Genomic DNA, 17,216 nt, shown 5'->3' on the forward strand with positions numbered 1-17,216 from the left:
CCATCTGTCAGTTCCTAGCTTTGGAAATGTACTGGTTTTGAAGGTTTTGTTCATGATACTGGCCATATCAGAGACACTTTATGTTTTCAGAGCTAAAGACATTGGATACTTGATAGTCACCAACACACACACACACACACACACACACACACACACACACACACACACACACACACACATGTATATGCGTGCACACACACCTATACTGTTGAACATTATCTGTCACGGATCTTGAAAAACGCACACGTACTGTCAAGCATATCTTTCAGATTCCCAGCTGCAGTAAGGTCCATTTTTGCTGCAGTTTGAATTTTTTTGTCATAGATTGCACATACACATTAACGTGTTTTTGTGTGGTAATGTGTTTGAATGAGTTGCATACTGCTGTGCACATGGGTGTAAGTGTATTTGTTTGCCATTATAGAAAACAAACATATAAATACATGTGTTGAGTGTGTGTTAAAAATTAAACCTGTGTGTATGAAACTGTGATGGGGTGCATAAATGTGTGTGTATGGGTGTGTGAGTTTGCATGCATATGTATGTGTTTGGGTGTGTTTCTTCAAATCAGCAACGATGTAAGTTTATGTTGGCAGAATAAGATGCAGTGTGTAGAATATATGACTTGTCATGTCAGGTGCTCCATGTGGGAGAGTGTCAGATGCTGCACCGCCCCCAAGGGGGTCTGGAAGCCATGGAAAACAGCGTCGCTGTCACAAACGACACTGAAGTCATCAGCTTCTATCCCGGTCAGTGGAAAAAACAAAACAAAAAAACACCACAGTGATGGAGGTGTTTTGGTTCATGTCACATACTGGTGATTGTAGACAGAAAACGAGTGTCCTCCATTATTTGGAGTCTCTTCGCTGCATTTAGGTCAATCTGTTCCTTATTTCACTGTGTATCAGATTGTCTCCCTTCTCATTATTCTCTCTGTATTGCCAGTCTGTTTTACTGGGACTGTCCATCTTGTTCTGTCATTGTCTCTGTGTGTTCCAGACTCCATTGCCAAGTAACTGATGTTGTTTTAGAAGAAACGATTGGATGTTCACAGCTGTTATAGCAGATGGACTTACATGTATGCTTTTGAGAGTGCATGCATGCAGTGTGTGTCTGTGTGTCTGTGTGTATGTGTTGTGAGAAAGAAGAAAAAGAAGAAGACAGAGCAGACAAATCATATCATCTCCATGGGCTTAATGCATTTGCGTTTTGAATAAAGCATGTATTTCAAACTTGACCCACTCAACAAGTAATGACCAAAAACGTTTCTCTTGATTTGTTGTGTACACTGATGTTAAACTGCAGGTTTCCCATGACAGGTTTGTCATGCCAGGAGGTGGGGTGCATGGCGGCAGAGAAGAACTGCACTGTGGGACAGCAGAGTCACCTGCCCGGAGCCACGTTCCGGCTGGGCTGCCAGATGTGCACCTGCCAAGCGGGCGGAGTCCTCAACTGCACGTCAGTCAGCCAGCTGTTCTTTTTTCACACGCTGTTAACAAATGTTGTTTGACAGTCAGTCGTGTCTACCAGTCGGGTCCTGACTATCTGGGCTAGAATTTGTTTTTCGTGGAGAGTGTCTTGCCCACTTTACCCACCCAACTCTCTCGGCCAAGAGGGTTTAAGGACAGTCCGCGTTTGGATGGTTCCCAAAGGCTGACTAGCCCCCAAGGCTGCAACAAATGTTAATTCTGAGATAAAAGTCTATCCCCTACCCCAACCTTTGAGCAGTTTCAGTTGCAGCAAATTTAGAAAGTTCAGGCCTAAAGTAAAGAATTAAATAAACTGTTCACACTGTTAATTGTATATTAGTGACATCTGCTATTGAGGGTTTTGAAATTAGAATCCCAAGTTGGTGAAGGAAATGGTTATATGTGATATGTGTGAATGGCTAGCTTTGTGAGTATGAGTTCATGCATGAACATGTGAATATGTATGATTATGATGTGTGTGTGTGTGTGTGTGTGTGTGTGTGTGTGTGTGTGTGTGTGTGTGTGTGTGAGTGAAGAGATCTTGGAGGATTCTGTCCCAGTCATTCTGTTCATCCTGTGACTTCACAATTACTGGAAGAAGGGATTCATATTTTGATCCAGTTGACTTCACAATTACTGGAAAGAGGGATTCATATTTTGATCCAGTTGACTTCACAATTACTGGAAGAAGGGATTCATATTTTGATCCAGTTGACTTCACAATTACTGGAAAGAGGGATTCATATTTTGATCCAGTTGACTGCTGTACTGACCGCATGTTGATTATTGCATATGTATGTTTCAGACACAGTGCAGAGGAATTAAGTAATCAATTTAATCAATCAAGACTCAGTTGCAAGTTGACCAATGTATTAACACAGGCGTTTCTGTAGTGCTGAACTGTTTTCTGTTCTGTTAAACTGTATTATATATATAGTGAATTTTATACTATACTGAATTATATTTGTACTGTATTTTATACTGTTATATATATGTATACTGTATTTTATACTGTTATATATATGTATACTGTATTTTATACTGTATCATATTGTATTTGATACTGTGTTGTATTCACATGATATTTGATACTGTTTTATATATATATTTATACTGTATTTTATACTGTGTTATATTTATACCATATTCTATGCTGTGTTATGTTTATACCATATTTCATACTGTGTTATATATATACTGTATTTCATACTGTGTTGTGTTGCTCGTTGTAGGTGTCGAAGAGTGGACGTGCGGCGGGAACTGCGTGACATGACCCGGGAAGAAATCGTGAAATTCCAGCAGGCAGTGGCGCGACTACGACTGAACGACGATGACCGGGTGTGGGAGCAGTTCCGCGACCTGCACATGAACCACCGCATGCATGCCAGCGGCGCCCCCTACTTCCTGCCCTGGCACCGCTACTTCCTGCGACAGCTGGAGCAGAAGCTGCAGGAGATTGACTGCAGTATCATCCTCCCATACTTTGACTTCACCACGGATGTGGGGAACTTTTCCCAGGCCGTCATCTGGCAGGCCAACTATTTTGGGGGGAACGGGAACGACAGTGATGGTGGGTGTGTCCCCGACCACCCCTTCGGAGACCCCAAGGGGTGGGAGCCGTGCATCTCGCGGCGGTTCAACGTGAGCGTTGCTCTGCCCACCCAGGTGGAGATCGCCATGGCTCTGGCCAGTGAGGACTTCATGGACATGAGCATGTGTCTGGAGACCGCTGTCGCCTACCTTCACTCCTTCATCGGTGGAGACATGTTGACTTCCGGCAGTCCCTATGACCCCGTCTTCTTTGCCATCCACTCCTACGTGGACATGCTGTACTGGACCTGGCAGCAGAAGGGGCAGAACAAAAACCAGTTCCCCGCAGCCTACGGCAGGATTCCGCTCATCCCCTTCAACATTCCTCCATGGCAGGTGTTTGATTCAGAGAAGTCTCTCTGTGTCACCTACGCCCTGCCCTCCAAGGGCAGTCCTTGTAATGTGACGGAAAGCCGACCGTTCCCACCTGTTCCACCCGAACCATCACGGCCAACAAGGCCACAGGTGTCTGGCCGTCAGCGTGGCGACATCCCCATCTCGTCAGAAGATGAGGAGGGTGTGGAGGAGGAAGGGGAAGTGGTGGAGCTGGATCTGTTTGGATACGGAGTTGACGGGTTTGATCGCAGTGGCTTTGACAGATATGGCTACAACAGAAAAGGTTTGTAGACACTTGTTGATGATCATGGAAGAGCAGTGAAGCGTACATGTTCATTTTGCTGAAATGGGTTTCTTTGTACATGTATGTGTGTGTATGTGTATGCTGTGTGTGTGAGGGGGGCATGAGGAGGGGATACTGTGATACTTGGTAAGCCTGTCTTTCTTTTTTTTAATGAAAGGAAGTACATGTCTGAGAGGCATATCTATATATATATATGTATACGTGGGTGTCACATATTTGGTAACTGTTAAAAAAAAAAGAAGTTAATGTGGTGTTTTTGCTAGGTGTATTGGTCACATGGCAGACCGAGAAAGTTCAGTAGGGCTTTTTTGGGGGGGGGTTTGTTGGGTTTTTTTTTTGTCTTCATTTCCTTGTGGGTGCATTCTGTGTGTGTTTGATGAAACAGTTGTGCGCCTCTTTTCCTCTTCACTGCTGATGCTGAGCTGCCCACCACTTATAAATCTGGCCTGATCCTTTGCACTGATGGTCCAGGGCAGGCACGATTAAACTTCATCTATAGAAATGGAAAAGCGTCTAGACTGTACATACAATATAAAACGTTCACACTCTTTTAAAATACAATCCACATAATCAATGAAAAGAACAAATCAACTCATTAAATATAATTCGTTTTGTCATCCTCAGATTGGGACATTACTACTTTATTCAGTTGAAGCAGAAGAGCTTCTAAAAATTACATAATATGTTTTTGTGTTTATATCCTTGGGCTTCTGTTGTTGTTGTTGTTGTTGTTGTTGTTGTTGTTGTGTGTGTGTGTGTGTGTGTGTGTGTGTGTGAGCACATGTTTATTCATGTGTGAAGTACTTGAAGCAAGTGTATCTATGTATGTGTAACCTTTTGTTGTGAAAGCCACAAGGTCCCTGTCTAGTTGTGATCTTCAATCTGCATTATCATTATGATTGTTATTATTGTTAGTATTATAAGTAGTATTATAAATCATATCCACAACACACAGATCTGATTATATGCAACTTCAGCAATCAAAGGCTTAACTAAACACGTGATTCTTTCCAGGTTACAATCGCGATGGCTTTGACAGAGATGGATTTGACATGACTGGTTTTGACCGCTACGGGTTTGATGTGGATGGCTACGGCTATGACGGGTTCAACCGGAGCGGTGTCGATCGGTATGGGGACAGAGATGTGTCGGGCCGTTACGACGCTGATGGATACAATGCTTTCTGTTTCAACAGAGATGGTGTGTAGTTTGTCCATATGTCATTGTGTGTGTCTGTGTGTGTGTGTCTATTGAATTATGTTTCTTCAGTGTGATATATATATGCATGTGTGTGTATATATATAGATATATATGTAGAGAGATATAGACAGAGATATATAGATCTATATATGTACGTATCCATATGTATATATGTATGTATAATATATATAGGTATAGTTAGATAGATAGATTTATACATATATATATATATATATATATATATATCTCTGTGTGTGTGTGTGTGTGTGTGTGTGTGTGTGTGTGTGTGTGTGTGTGTGACCATTGTATTAGTTCACTTTAAGCAACAAAAAAGACCATTTCCAACGATTTCAAAAATTTCAAAAGGTTTAAAGATGACCCACATCATTCTGTACAACTGCGAGCGTTCTTGTTATAATTCTTTTTATTTTCTTTTATTCAGTGTTAAACATGAGTAAGCACATTTGCTCAATTCCATCTTCATGCAGTATCAAGAATAAAACTATAACTCCATATGTTGATCAATATAAAGAGGCCTGAACCAGAAGACATGTTCAACTCTGTATGTTCATTGCTACAAACTGACCTGAACCAGGATAAACCTACAACTCTATATGTTGATTAGTATAAACAGGTTTGAACCAGAAAAAATCTACAACTTGTATGTTGATCAACACAAACATGAACCACAATAAGCCAACAACTCTGTATGTTGATCAATACAAACAGGCCGGAACCAGAATAAACCTACAACTCTGTGTGTTGATCAAGAATAAGCCTACAACTCTGTGTGTTGATCAAGAATAAGCCTACAACTGTATGTGTTGATCAAGAATAAGCCTACAACTGTATGTGTTGATCAAGAATAAGCCTACAACTGTATGTGTTGATCAAGAATAAGCCTACAACTGTATGTGTTGATCAAGAATAATCCTACAACTGTATGTGTTGATCAAGAATAAGCCTACAACTGTGTGTGTTGATCGATACCAACAGGCCTGAACCCACAGGGCTACGACCAGTTTGGCTACACGGTGGACGGCCACGACGCAGACTACTGCAACTTCCACCACCAGGGTCCCTTCGCCCCCCGCCAGTCTGCCCGCATCTTTGAGGTGCTGCAGCGGCAGAGCAAGCCCTTCCTGATGACGCTGGAACGTACCTGTCCGGGGCTGCACCCCATACCCTACACCTGGCTCAGTCAGAGCTGGATCACAGAAAGGAAGATGATTGCAGGTGGGTAGCATGGAAAGGGCTACAGTTGCAGGTGTGTAGCATGGGAAGGGCTACAGTTGTAGGTGTGTAGCATGGAAAGGGCTACAGCTGCAGGTGTGTAGCATGGGAAGGGCTACAGTTGCAGGTGTGTAGCATGGGAAGGGCTACAGTTGTAGGTGTGTAGCATGGGAAGGGCTACAGTTGTAGGTGTGTAGCATGGGAAGGGCTACAGTTGTAGGTGTGTAGCATGGAAAGGGCTACAGCTGTAGGTGTGTCTTACAGAAAGAAAGGTGATTTATTAAAGCGGGGAACGAGACAACTGAATATTGAAATTGGTATATATTGGAATTGGCTTTGGCAGGTGTAAACAAAATCGAGAATGAGAAATATTTGACAACAGGTTACAGCTAAAATTTTGTAGACCAACACTAGTGGTCTACACTGTGCGAGAAAAGATAAGTTTTGTTTTCAAACTTGCACAAATTTCACCTTTTAAAATAATGTTTTGATGAATTAACAGATTTTTTTTCTTAAAAAAAAGACTACAGAAAAAACCCGAAACCTTTTATTGTTCACTTTAAACCTAAGGGATGCAAAGGTTTCATGACTGGCTGAGCTGTTAGCTGAATGAATGACTGACCTTGGAAAAAAATCGATACCATCAAAATAATTTCACAAGATAAGCCTCAGTATATGTAGTAAAGAGTGGTAACTCTCCATTCACAAGGTACACAACTTCAAGTCAGTACTGCATATGTTACCGATTCAGCCAGCACACATGTAAATAGAAGGTACATTGGAACAAATCCAGACACTTCCTCAAAAACGGAGGCGCCAAGCTTGTCCTTACACCGATCATTTGACATGTGAATGGATAGAGAGTTACCACTCTTTACTATTTGTTTTTCATTTGTTCTCCTGTCCTCGTTGTTTATTCATCTATATATGTAGTTTCCTTTTTCTTGAATCAGTCAGCTCCCAAAATAAACTTACACGATCATTTCTTTGTGCAGGTTATATAACAGTAGGCAGAAATGTATCAAAGGAATTTTATTAAATCATTTATTTATTCATTTATTTATATATTTGTTTTATCTCCAGGCATGGTTACCATGAACCTACCATCCAGCTTTGTCAACGTTCCCACACAGCGTTTCTGCTTCAACACAGACATGTTTCTGACCGCCTGCTCTTGTGACCAGGACATCGCCACATGCCACACTAATCCATGTTCAGGGGCCTCCTGCCCTGCCTTCCCAGACGCCAAGTGCCACATTGACTTTTGTGGTCGGTGCCAGGCACGATGGATTCTGGATGGCAGGGAGGTGGACTGCTCAGTGGAGAGAGGTATGTGGGCTGTGGAGTTTAACGACCTGTTGGGAAAAAGCCCATAAGATCTAGTTGTTGAGGGGAGCCCTGGAAGTGTGTGGTGTGTGGCATTCACTTTTACACCAGTTGTGAACATCATTCACCTCCAATAGTAACCTTTTCTGGACAGTTTCAGTTTCTCAAGGAGGCATCACTACGTTCGGACAAACCAATCTTCGCTACACCACATCTGCTCGGCAGATACCCGACAACAGCATAATGCAGTGCGCTATTCAGGCCTTGAACACATGCACATAATTGTGTATCTATCAGAGTTGATTTCTTCTACTGAATTTTGCCTGATGACAACATTTTTGTTGCCATGGGTTTTTTTTAGTGGGCCAAGTGTATGCTGCACATGGGACGTCAGTTTATCATCTCATCCAAATGACTGGACGCTGTGTGATTTTCCAGCCAAACTTGGGAGAAAGGGCGAGAGTGGGAATCGAACCCTGACCCTCACAGACACTGTGTATGCAAATGAGTGTCTTAACCATTCTACCACCTTCCTGTTGGACACCAGATGGAAAAGTAAATATGAAGATGACCCAGGGAGAAATGACGTAGAACGGTTAAATGGAAATGGACCTGAAGGAGAATGGCTACGCCTGGGTGAAGCCAGCGATGACGGCACAAGACAGGCATCAGTGGATATCTCTGGTGGGGGTCTTATGTAGCACAGAGAATGGAGAGAAGTAACTAAAGAACTAAGGCCATTTGATGGGTGACAAGGTGAAGGTGTGCTGTGGGAAGGTGCAGAGGTGGAGAAGTGGAGGCAGGGGGGGTGGGGGGAGGTGCAGAGAGGGATGACGGGTAAGTCAAAAAGAAGCTGCAGATAAAAATGACTTTATTAGTCGGTTTCCATATCTGAATTTGATGCACTTGTGACTTAAACACAGGGGTGCATTGCTGGCCTAAAGGACTGGATGGCTCTCAACAAGCTGCCACTAAATGACGATAAGACTGAATTTATGATAGCCTGTCCAAAGAAGTTTCGTTAAAATCCTTCCTTTCCTGACTGTTCTGATCAATAGCACACCTGTTTCACTTTCTCCTGTTCGCAGTCTCGGTGTAATTCTAAACCACTCTTTCCTTCCAACAGCACATTTCGAATATCTGTAAAGTTGCCTATTTGGAACTGCGTAGAATCAGTTCTATCCGCCACTATCTTTCAACCGATGCAACCAAGGCACTTGTACATACTCTGGTTCTCTCAAGACTGGATTACTGCAACACTCTTTTGGCTGGCCTTCCAAGATGTTAGTTAGACAGGAATTAATTCAGAATAACACTGTGTATGTGTATATAACTACATGCATGTATATAAATGTATATTTGTGTTGTGTGCGCGCACGCGCACGTCTGTTTATGTTTGTGCGTGCCTTTGTGTACACGTATGTGTTGGGGGTAGCTGTTGGGTATACATGTTTGTTAAAATGTATGTATGCATTGTGTGTGTGTGTGTGTGTGTTGTCACACAGTGTGTTATGTAAACAAACCTAAAGCAGATTTCTAGATAGTGTGCTATATAATTATCCATTATTCAGTTTGTATTCAGTACTATATAAGTATCCATTATTATTATTATTATTATTATTATTATTATTATTATAAGATAATGATTGTGTTTCAAGTCACCTGAAAATTGTTGTGAATGTTGTGGAGAACATGTTAGAATGTTTGGGGTTAATTGCTGTTGTGATTAAAATTCAGTGGTGTGCTGATGCCATTTTTAAACATCAAATATTAAAATACCTTGATTTTTTGTTAGGGATATTTTCTTGTTGTGGGTAATAATACAAGAACTAAGTTTATGATAACTGATTAATTTTTTTTCTTAAAGTCTTAAAATTATGTATTTTCTGTTATCTTAAAATTAATTCTTTAGACATTAACTGTCTAACAAAGATTGAAATATTTGACAGGAAGATTTTTTTTCTCAGAAACTACATGGAAAAATAACACATGAAAACATCAAATTCAGCAAACTAATAAGTGGCAAGACACAAACTGCCAACACAAACTTACACTTAGTTTGAACGTAATGCTTTACAACCCTCTCTCTCTCTCTCTCTCTCTCTCTCTCTCTCTCTCTCTCTCTGTGTGTGTGTGTGTGTGTGTGTGTGTGTGTGTGTGTGTGTGTGTGTGTGTTCCATTGATTTGCATAGCATTGTAATTAAGAAAATGAGAAAATAAAGATGAGGAAGAAAAGTGCACTGACACTGTGGTGATGATTTCAGACTTCTGTCAACCCAACCCCTGTCAGAATGGAGGGTCGTGTTCACATTCCGTATGGCCTAACGAACCAGAGCTCATCACCTGTGTCTGCCCACCTGGCTATGATGGTCACCTCTGTCAGTATGAGGTGCTGGATGCCTGCTCTCTGCCTCTCAGCACAGGTGCGTGCGTGTGTGCGTGCGTGTGTGTGTGTGTGTGTGTGCGTGTGTGCGTGTGTGTGTGTGTGTGTGTGTGTGTAATTAGAATAGAATGGAATAGTTAATTGTCATGAAACCATGAAGTTTATAAGACACAAGACACAGAAGTCTCTTTCACATACTAATCTGATACACACATGTACATCATAGGAAATGTTTTATGGTCATTTATGTGTGTGTGTGTATACATGTGTGTGTGTTGGCAGTATCCACATTTTTTCACCTGTACTCCTTCTTTTCAAAGATCATAAAAGTTGTGAATTGCTTTAAGACATTGCAATTTATATGCTTCACATTTTCCCCTCTCAAGTGCAGTAAAGAAGGCCAAGTTCTCGAAAGAGCACAGGGGAAGAAATGTGCACTTTGCCTCTGTATGTGTGTGTGTGTGTGTGTGTGTGTGTGTGTGTGTGTGTGTGTGTGTTGTCGCAGAAATATGATTTTAATTAAAGCTTTTGAATTTATTCATTGTTTTTGCTGTTGTTAATTTTTTAAAGATTATTTATCGAGGGTAAAATATGCCCCCAAAATAAATCCTTTGCTAGTTCAAGTTCTTTGATTCTGAAGAAAGAACTCCTGAAATCAGTTTCATTCCAAGAGAATCCCCAGTTTAGACTGAATTCCTACTTCACCTGGTGACCATACCTCCATCAGTTCACCGCTATCATGTATACTGGCCCACTTCTTTCTGATCTTCATTTTCAGTTTTGAAAAGTTAGACACATTTCATCTTCTTTATTTGTTTATTTCTTGGTCATGGCTCTTGGACTTTCTCACAGGAAAATGCGAACAACAAGAGACTCGATGGTACTTCAACTACAGATCGGGCAATTGTGAAAAATTCATCTACACTGGTTGCCTTGGGAACGCTAACAATTTCCCCACGGCTGACGCCTGTGAAGCACGCTGTGTGGTTGGAGCGTGCTGTTTCCGTGAACCTCTTTCCTCCCAGCTGACAGTCGGTTACGACAGCAAGGGCTTTAACAAGTAGGTTGTCATGAAGGGTTTGACTGATCTTTTCTGCTTATGCATGTGTATGCGTTCGCGTGACTGAATGACTCGGGAATCAAATGAACAGCGCCTGGAGGCAGCGTTCAGTCAGCTCTACACTAGTAGACAGACTGTTTTGTAATTGGTGATTGTAAGGTGCTCAGAGTTTGGTCTGTTAAGATAGGTGCTATATGAATATTGAAAATTATGAACAGTCCTGCTTCGTTATCATTTTTGATATCTTTTTTAATTATTTTTTTAATAGAAAATAGGGTTCACAGAATTATATAGGAAGCATTTAGTGATTGACAGTCAAGTATCTAGAGCCTATATGACGAAATCAGTCTTTAGGCATATGATGTTCAAGTCACTTTTGATATTTTTTTAATGAGAAATTTAGTTCAACCATGTGTTTTGGAGTGTACATAACAAACATGTATAATTATCACAATGAAAATTGTTAATAATAGATCCAATGGATGTGAATGTGACCATTTCAGTTTGGGGGTGGCAGAGCATGCAGACAGATCCATATAACTTCGCCATACCTTCTGTATAAACAAAACAAAACAAACAAAAAAAAGCACCAAATGCCTGATCTTCGTATAAACCAAATGCGTTGACCAGGCCTTGAGGTGACCATGAACATGTACAGATTCAACATGGATGTGAATGTGGTGACGTGCTGTGTATAACTGTGAATGAATATTGTCATGACGCAGGTATGGGTTCAGTGTGGAGGGGTTTGACCTCCTGAACAAACCAGTGACTGTGGACGTGGGCACGGCCACCGGCGAGGGACGCTTTGATGAGTACGGGCTGGACTGGCAGGGTGAGGGCGTTCTCCTTCTCTGTCACCATTGCTGCTGCTTTTGATTGGTGTCCCTCTTTGTGTCTGTTGTATCCTATTGTAATGTATTGTATTACTTTTTGCCACAGCAGATATAGATCTCTATATGAAATTTGGGGCTGTTCTCCCCAGGAGAGCTACGTCACCAAAGTGCAGCAGCACCAGTTCTTGCTTTTTTTTCTTTTTCTTTTTTCTGTCTGCAAGTAATCTCTCATTTTTCTTCTTTAACTTTACTGAAATGTTCCAGCCCTGTGGAATATGTTGCTTCTGCACCTGTGGACTAGAACTAAAGAGAGGTTACTTCTGAATATGGTTGCTCGGACAGTACACTGGTCAGATTGTTTTTCATGTTTTATCTGTTGTCTTCTCTGTGTTACTGTGTACACTGGTCAGATTGTTTTTCATGTTTTATCTGTTGTCTTCTCTATGTTACTGTGCACACTGGTCAGATTGTTTTTCATGTTTTATCTGTTGTCTTCTCTATGTTACTGTGTACACTGGTCAGATTGTTTTTCATGTTTTATCTGTTGTCTTCTCTGTGTTACTGTGTACACTGGTCAGATTGTTTTTCATGTTTTATCTGTTGTCTTCTCTATGTTACTGTGTACACTGGTCAGATTGTTTTTCATGTTTTATCTGTTGTCTTCTCTATGTTACTGTGTACACTGGTCAGGTTGTTTTTCATGTTTTATCTGTTGTCTTCTCTGTGTTACTGTGCACACTGGTCAGATTGTTTTTCATGTTTTATCTGTTGTCTTCTCTATGTTACTGTGTACACTGGTCAGATTGTTTTTCATGTTTTATCTGTTGTCTTCTCTGTGTTACTGTGCACACTGGTCAGATTGTTTTTCATGTTTTATCTGTTGTCTTCTCGTCAGTGTTTTTATCTGTTGTCTTCTCTGTGTTACTGTGTACACTGGTCAGATTGTTTTTCATGTTTTATCTGTTGTCTTCTCTATGTTACTGTGTACACTGGTCAGATTGTTTTTCATGTTTTATCTGTTGTCTTCTCTGTGTTACTGTGTACACTGGTCAGATTGTTTTTCATGTTTTATCTGTTGTCTTCTCTATGTTACTGTGCACACTGGTCAGATTGTTTTTCATCGTTTTTTTTTTCTGTTGTCTTCTCTCTGTTCCTCATTCTGTCAGTGTCCCCAAATCAGCCTGCAGGTTTGTTTTCTGTCTCCCTTTCATTTTCTATCTTCTGTCTGGTTTTATCTGGCACTTATCAAGTATGTTTACCATTCCATGCATGTGAAGGAGCGTGTGAATTCATGTGCAGTCTGTGTGGGCGCATTATACTGTGGGTGATGATGATGATGATGATGATGATGATAACGTTGTGTGTGTTTGTGAGTATTCAGTGTATATAAATGTGTGTGTGTGTGTGTGTGTGTGTGTGTGTGTGTGTGTGTGTGTGTGTGTGTGTACCCAAGAGCTTAATAATGTACACATCCACTTGAAAATCATATGTTCTACATTATTTGATTATTGTATATGAAAATAAATATATTGTCATGAATTAAAACTTCATGCTGAACTTTAATGTTTTCAACAGGTTTTGATGAGGATGGATTTAACGAGGAAGGGCTGAATCGCTATGGTTATAATCGTCAAGGATACGACCTGGAAGGATTCAACCTGACTGGTTATAGTCACATTGGGGAGTATGATGGCATCACAGAATATAATAAAGAAGGCTATGATGCAGATGGATTCAATAGGTAAGTGTTTTGTCACCACCGGGTTAATAGTTGTTGTTGTTTATATATATATATATATATATATATATATATATATATATATATATATATATATATATATATATATATATATATATATATATAAAACTGGGCATAGCATAGTTTCCTGTAAAATGCTCTATTTCGTATGTATTGATATTTTATCTTGATCACTAGCCTTTGTCTCTTTAATCTAAAGAAGTGAACTTGTGTTGCGCTTCTTGGTTTAGCTGCTGTCTGTAACTTATTTACTCCCAAAATTGAAATTGAAAGTGATGGTGTGTGCTAGTTTAATTTTCTATCAGATCTACATTCCTCTTCCTGGAAAAAAAATGAAAATGATTTATTGCAAGAAAAAAAGAAAAAATGATTGAAAGCATGGTTGAATATTGTTCAGGAGATTTATCTTTATTTTCCCACCAAAAATCAAATACATAAAGAGAGTGAGTTTTTAACTGAACGGTGACAGTACACCCATACACGTGTGTGTGTGTGTGTGTGTGTGTGTGTGTGTGTGTGTGTGTGTGTGTGTGTGTGCATATGAATGTGTATCAATAAATAGTGCTGTTGTGGGTTTTCTTGTTTGTTTGTTTGTTTCTTTGTTTGATTTCCATACTAATGATTATTTCAGGGCTGGCTTCAACTGCCATGGCTATGATCGCCGCGGTTACGATGTCTATGGAATACTGCGGGGCTTCCAGTACAAGTGCCGCCCTCTCACCAGACTCCGCTGCCAGGCGCGAAGGAATGTAGAAATTGTACGCTTCACACCAGGCAAGCAGTGCTCTGAGGTCAACTGTCAGGAGGAATGCAGATGCTTCCATGGCAACAAGACTTACCGGGTGGGGGAGGAGTTCCGGTCAGGGTGTCAGAACTGCATGTGCATGGAAGGGGGCCACACGGTGTGCGTGTGTGACTACGCCGCCAAGCGACGAGAAGTGCGGGAGCTGAGCGCGGAGGAGATGAGGCAGTACCAGAGGGCCGTACGACAGCTGACCACGCGGACAGGGTACCCCTCACGGTGGTTCCAGTTTGCAGAGCTTTACGCCCACCACAAGCCCCAGGCGGTGGGCTCCCCGGCCTTCCTGCCGTGGCACCGTAAGTTGCTGCAGGGGGTGGAGCGAGAGCTGCAGGCTGTGGACTGCTCCATCGCCATCCCCTACTACGACTGGACCCTGGACGTCGGGGACCCCTCACGCGCCATCATCTGGGCCGCCACCATGTTTGGTGGCAACGGGCGCTGGGACAGCTGTGTGCGCTACCATCCTTTCAAGGGCTACCACCCCCCTCTCCTCGCCCCCTGTCTGCGTCGGCGCTTCAACGACAGCGTCAACCTCCCCGACGCTGTCAACGTTCAGCTGGCTCTGAACGAGCAGGATTACAACCGGTTCAGAGTTCACATGGAGATGTTTGCCCTCCTGCTGCAGACGTTTGTCGGAGGGCACATGGATTCTGACCTGGCTCCCTACGATCCCCTCTTCTACTCAGTGATGGCATACATAGACAAGCTGTGGGTGGACTGGCAGAACAAGCACGTGGACGGCCTGCTCCGCTACCCTGCAGAGCTCCGCTTCCTGCCCATGGAGCCCTTCGGCGCCACACCGGATGATGTCATGGACGCCAGGGTCCAGCTGTGTGTGGATTACCTGCCCCTGCTGCAGGGCGCCCCCTGCAACAGGTCTGTCGTCAGGAACTTTGGATATGACGAGAACGGCTACGATCGTCACGGCTACAACAGAATGGGCTTTGACAGGGATGGTTTCACCATCGAAGGGGTGGACAGAGAGGGCAGGGCGGATGACAGAGGGATTTACAATTCTTTTGGATTCAACAGACAGGGCTACAGCCGATCAGGGCATGACCAGACAGGATTTGATCGGCAAGGTTTCTACATTGACACATACAACATTGACGGTTTTGATCCCCAAGGCTACGATAGATCTGGCTATGATAGGTATGGATTCGATCGACAAGGTTACAATCCATCAGGATTTCATCGCAATGGCAGTTTCAGAGCTGATGTTGTGAAGGTAAATGTAGACATTTATGATCCATATGGGTATAATATTTATGGATACAACAAGTTTGGTTTTGACAGAGATGGCTATGATGTCTTTGGGTTTGACAGTAATGGATTCAATCGCAGAGTGTGTAATTTTTACCACCTTGGACCTGCTTACATTGTGGTGAAGAAGATCGTGGAGGAGAAAATCAAGAATCTGGATGATGAAAAATTACGGCTCATTCCTCGACTTTGCCCTGAAGTGTCTTCACTGCCGGAGTATCAGTTGCGTAACAACTGGCTGTACCGCAACGAGCAGGGGGACCTTGTGGAGGTCATCTACACGACCCAGCGACAGAAGCACATGATGGATCCCTACCTGTCAGCACGCAACAGGAGTGTGCTGTCCTCGGGAGTTTGGCTTCCGATTCCACCAGACGCCAGGTGAGGTCGTGTGAAATGTCACGTGCACCATCACAGCTGTCTTTGTGCAGTACGATTTTCTCATCTTGCCGTGTAAAGTTTTAGTTTTTAGTTTTTATCTTGTTTAATTCTATTGAGAGCTGTTTGAATGCCGAGTCTCCCTTGTGAACTCATTGTCTGGTTTTCCATTCATTCCTGTCCACTTCGTGTGTTTCATCGTTCTGTTTATCTTTTGTTTTTCCCCCGTCTTTTTTCCCGTTTTCCCGTATTCTTTCTATATATCTTTGTCAAAAACACCCTTGTACCACCAGTCCCCGTTCCTTTCACATGCACTTTTCAGGAGAATCTCTCATCAACTGTTTCTGTGTTTTAGAATGTTGGAACCAAAGTCCTGCATGTTGTTTTGTTTTGTTTTTTCCATCCCATTAGTTATCCACATTGATGATGATGATGATGATGATGATGATGATGATCTCTGTGTGTGTGTGTGTGTGTGTGCGTGTGCGTGTGTGTGTGTGTGTGTGTGTGTGTGTGTGTGTGTGTGTGTGTGTTTCAGGTTGTGCTTTCAGACACAAGCGTACACACTTTGTGGAGTGAATCAGCCACCTGTGGACTGCCCACGGGATCTGTGTGCGGGATTTACCTGCCCAGGTGAGATCATAGCCCCGTGTCAAACTGGTGGTGGTTTTTTAAACGTTTAAAAAAATTCACTAGCTTGTTGGCTTGAGCGACAACTTTTTGTAACCTATTCAGTTTATCATCGTTTGTTTGTCAGTGGTTCGCGTTTTTGAAATTCAGAGTTTTCAGTATTTTACCCAGGAATTATCCATGGTATTAATTTATGTATATTTATTTATTAATATTCATATACACAATGTATGTGGAAGTGCTGTGGAAGAATCAGACAGTGGCCTTCTGATCCAGTGTCCATGAGTCATCGGGGTTTGAGGCTGCATTTCGGCATAGTGTTGTGTCTTGGAGAAAGGCACTTTATTCCGAGTTTTTCTTACTCCACCCTGGTGTGAACTGGTATGTGACTGGTTGAGGAAGGTTAACACTGTGGAAGGAGATGACTGGGTCCCACCTTTCTATGCTGAGCCCTGGACACACGATATGAATTCACTGCCATGATTATCATGAAAGGTTGTGAGACATTTGACTGGATTTTTTTTATGCAATGTGTGTGCAGGTCACCCCACCGCTGTGTGTCGTACCAATGTCTGCGGACAGTGTAAACGTGAATGGTATGATGGTGTGACTGGACGAATTCTCAACTGCACAGGTAAACTATACAT

General features: G+C 42.2%; 1 protein-coding gene across 2 annotated transcripts in view; it reads left to right on the forward strand.

Moving 5' to 3' along the window:
* The window catches only part of LOC143283093 (uncharacterized), a 144,755-nt gene that overhangs the window by 52,039 nt on the left and 75,500 nt on the right, over nt 1–17,216 (forward strand). For both annotated transcript variants that reach the window (XM_076589166.1, XM_076589167.1), the window contains exons 10-22: nt 638–749; nt 1,320–1,458; nt 2,702–3,678; nt 4,714–4,899; nt 5,896–6,135; nt 7,216–7,461; nt 9,723–9,881; nt 10,694–10,901; nt 11,627–11,736; nt 13,313–13,478; nt 14,128–15,942; nt 16,478–16,572; nt 17,111–17,203. In XM_076589166.1, the coding sequence (XP_076445281.1) occupies nt 638–749; nt 1,320–1,458; nt 2,702–3,678; nt 4,714–4,899; nt 5,896–6,135; nt 7,216–7,461; nt 9,723–9,881; nt 10,694–10,901; nt 11,627–11,736; nt 13,313–13,478; nt 14,128–15,942; nt 16,478–16,572; nt 17,111–17,203 (4,546 nt within the window). The remainder of the gene's footprint in view (nt 1–637; nt 750–1,319; nt 1,459–2,701; nt 3,679–4,713; nt 4,900–5,895; nt 6,136–7,215; nt 7,462–9,722; nt 9,882–10,693; nt 10,902–11,626; nt 11,737–13,312; nt 13,479–14,127; nt 15,943–16,477; nt 16,573–17,110; nt 17,204–17,216) is intronic.

The sequence above is a fragment of the Babylonia areolata genome, chromosome 6 (assembly GCF_041734735.1).
Source record: "Babylonia areolata isolate BAREFJ2019XMU chromosome 6, ASM4173473v1, whole genome shotgun sequence".
Classification (NCBI taxonomy): domain Eukaryota; kingdom Metazoa; phylum Mollusca; class Gastropoda; order Neogastropoda; family Buccinidae; genus Babylonia; species Babylonia areolata.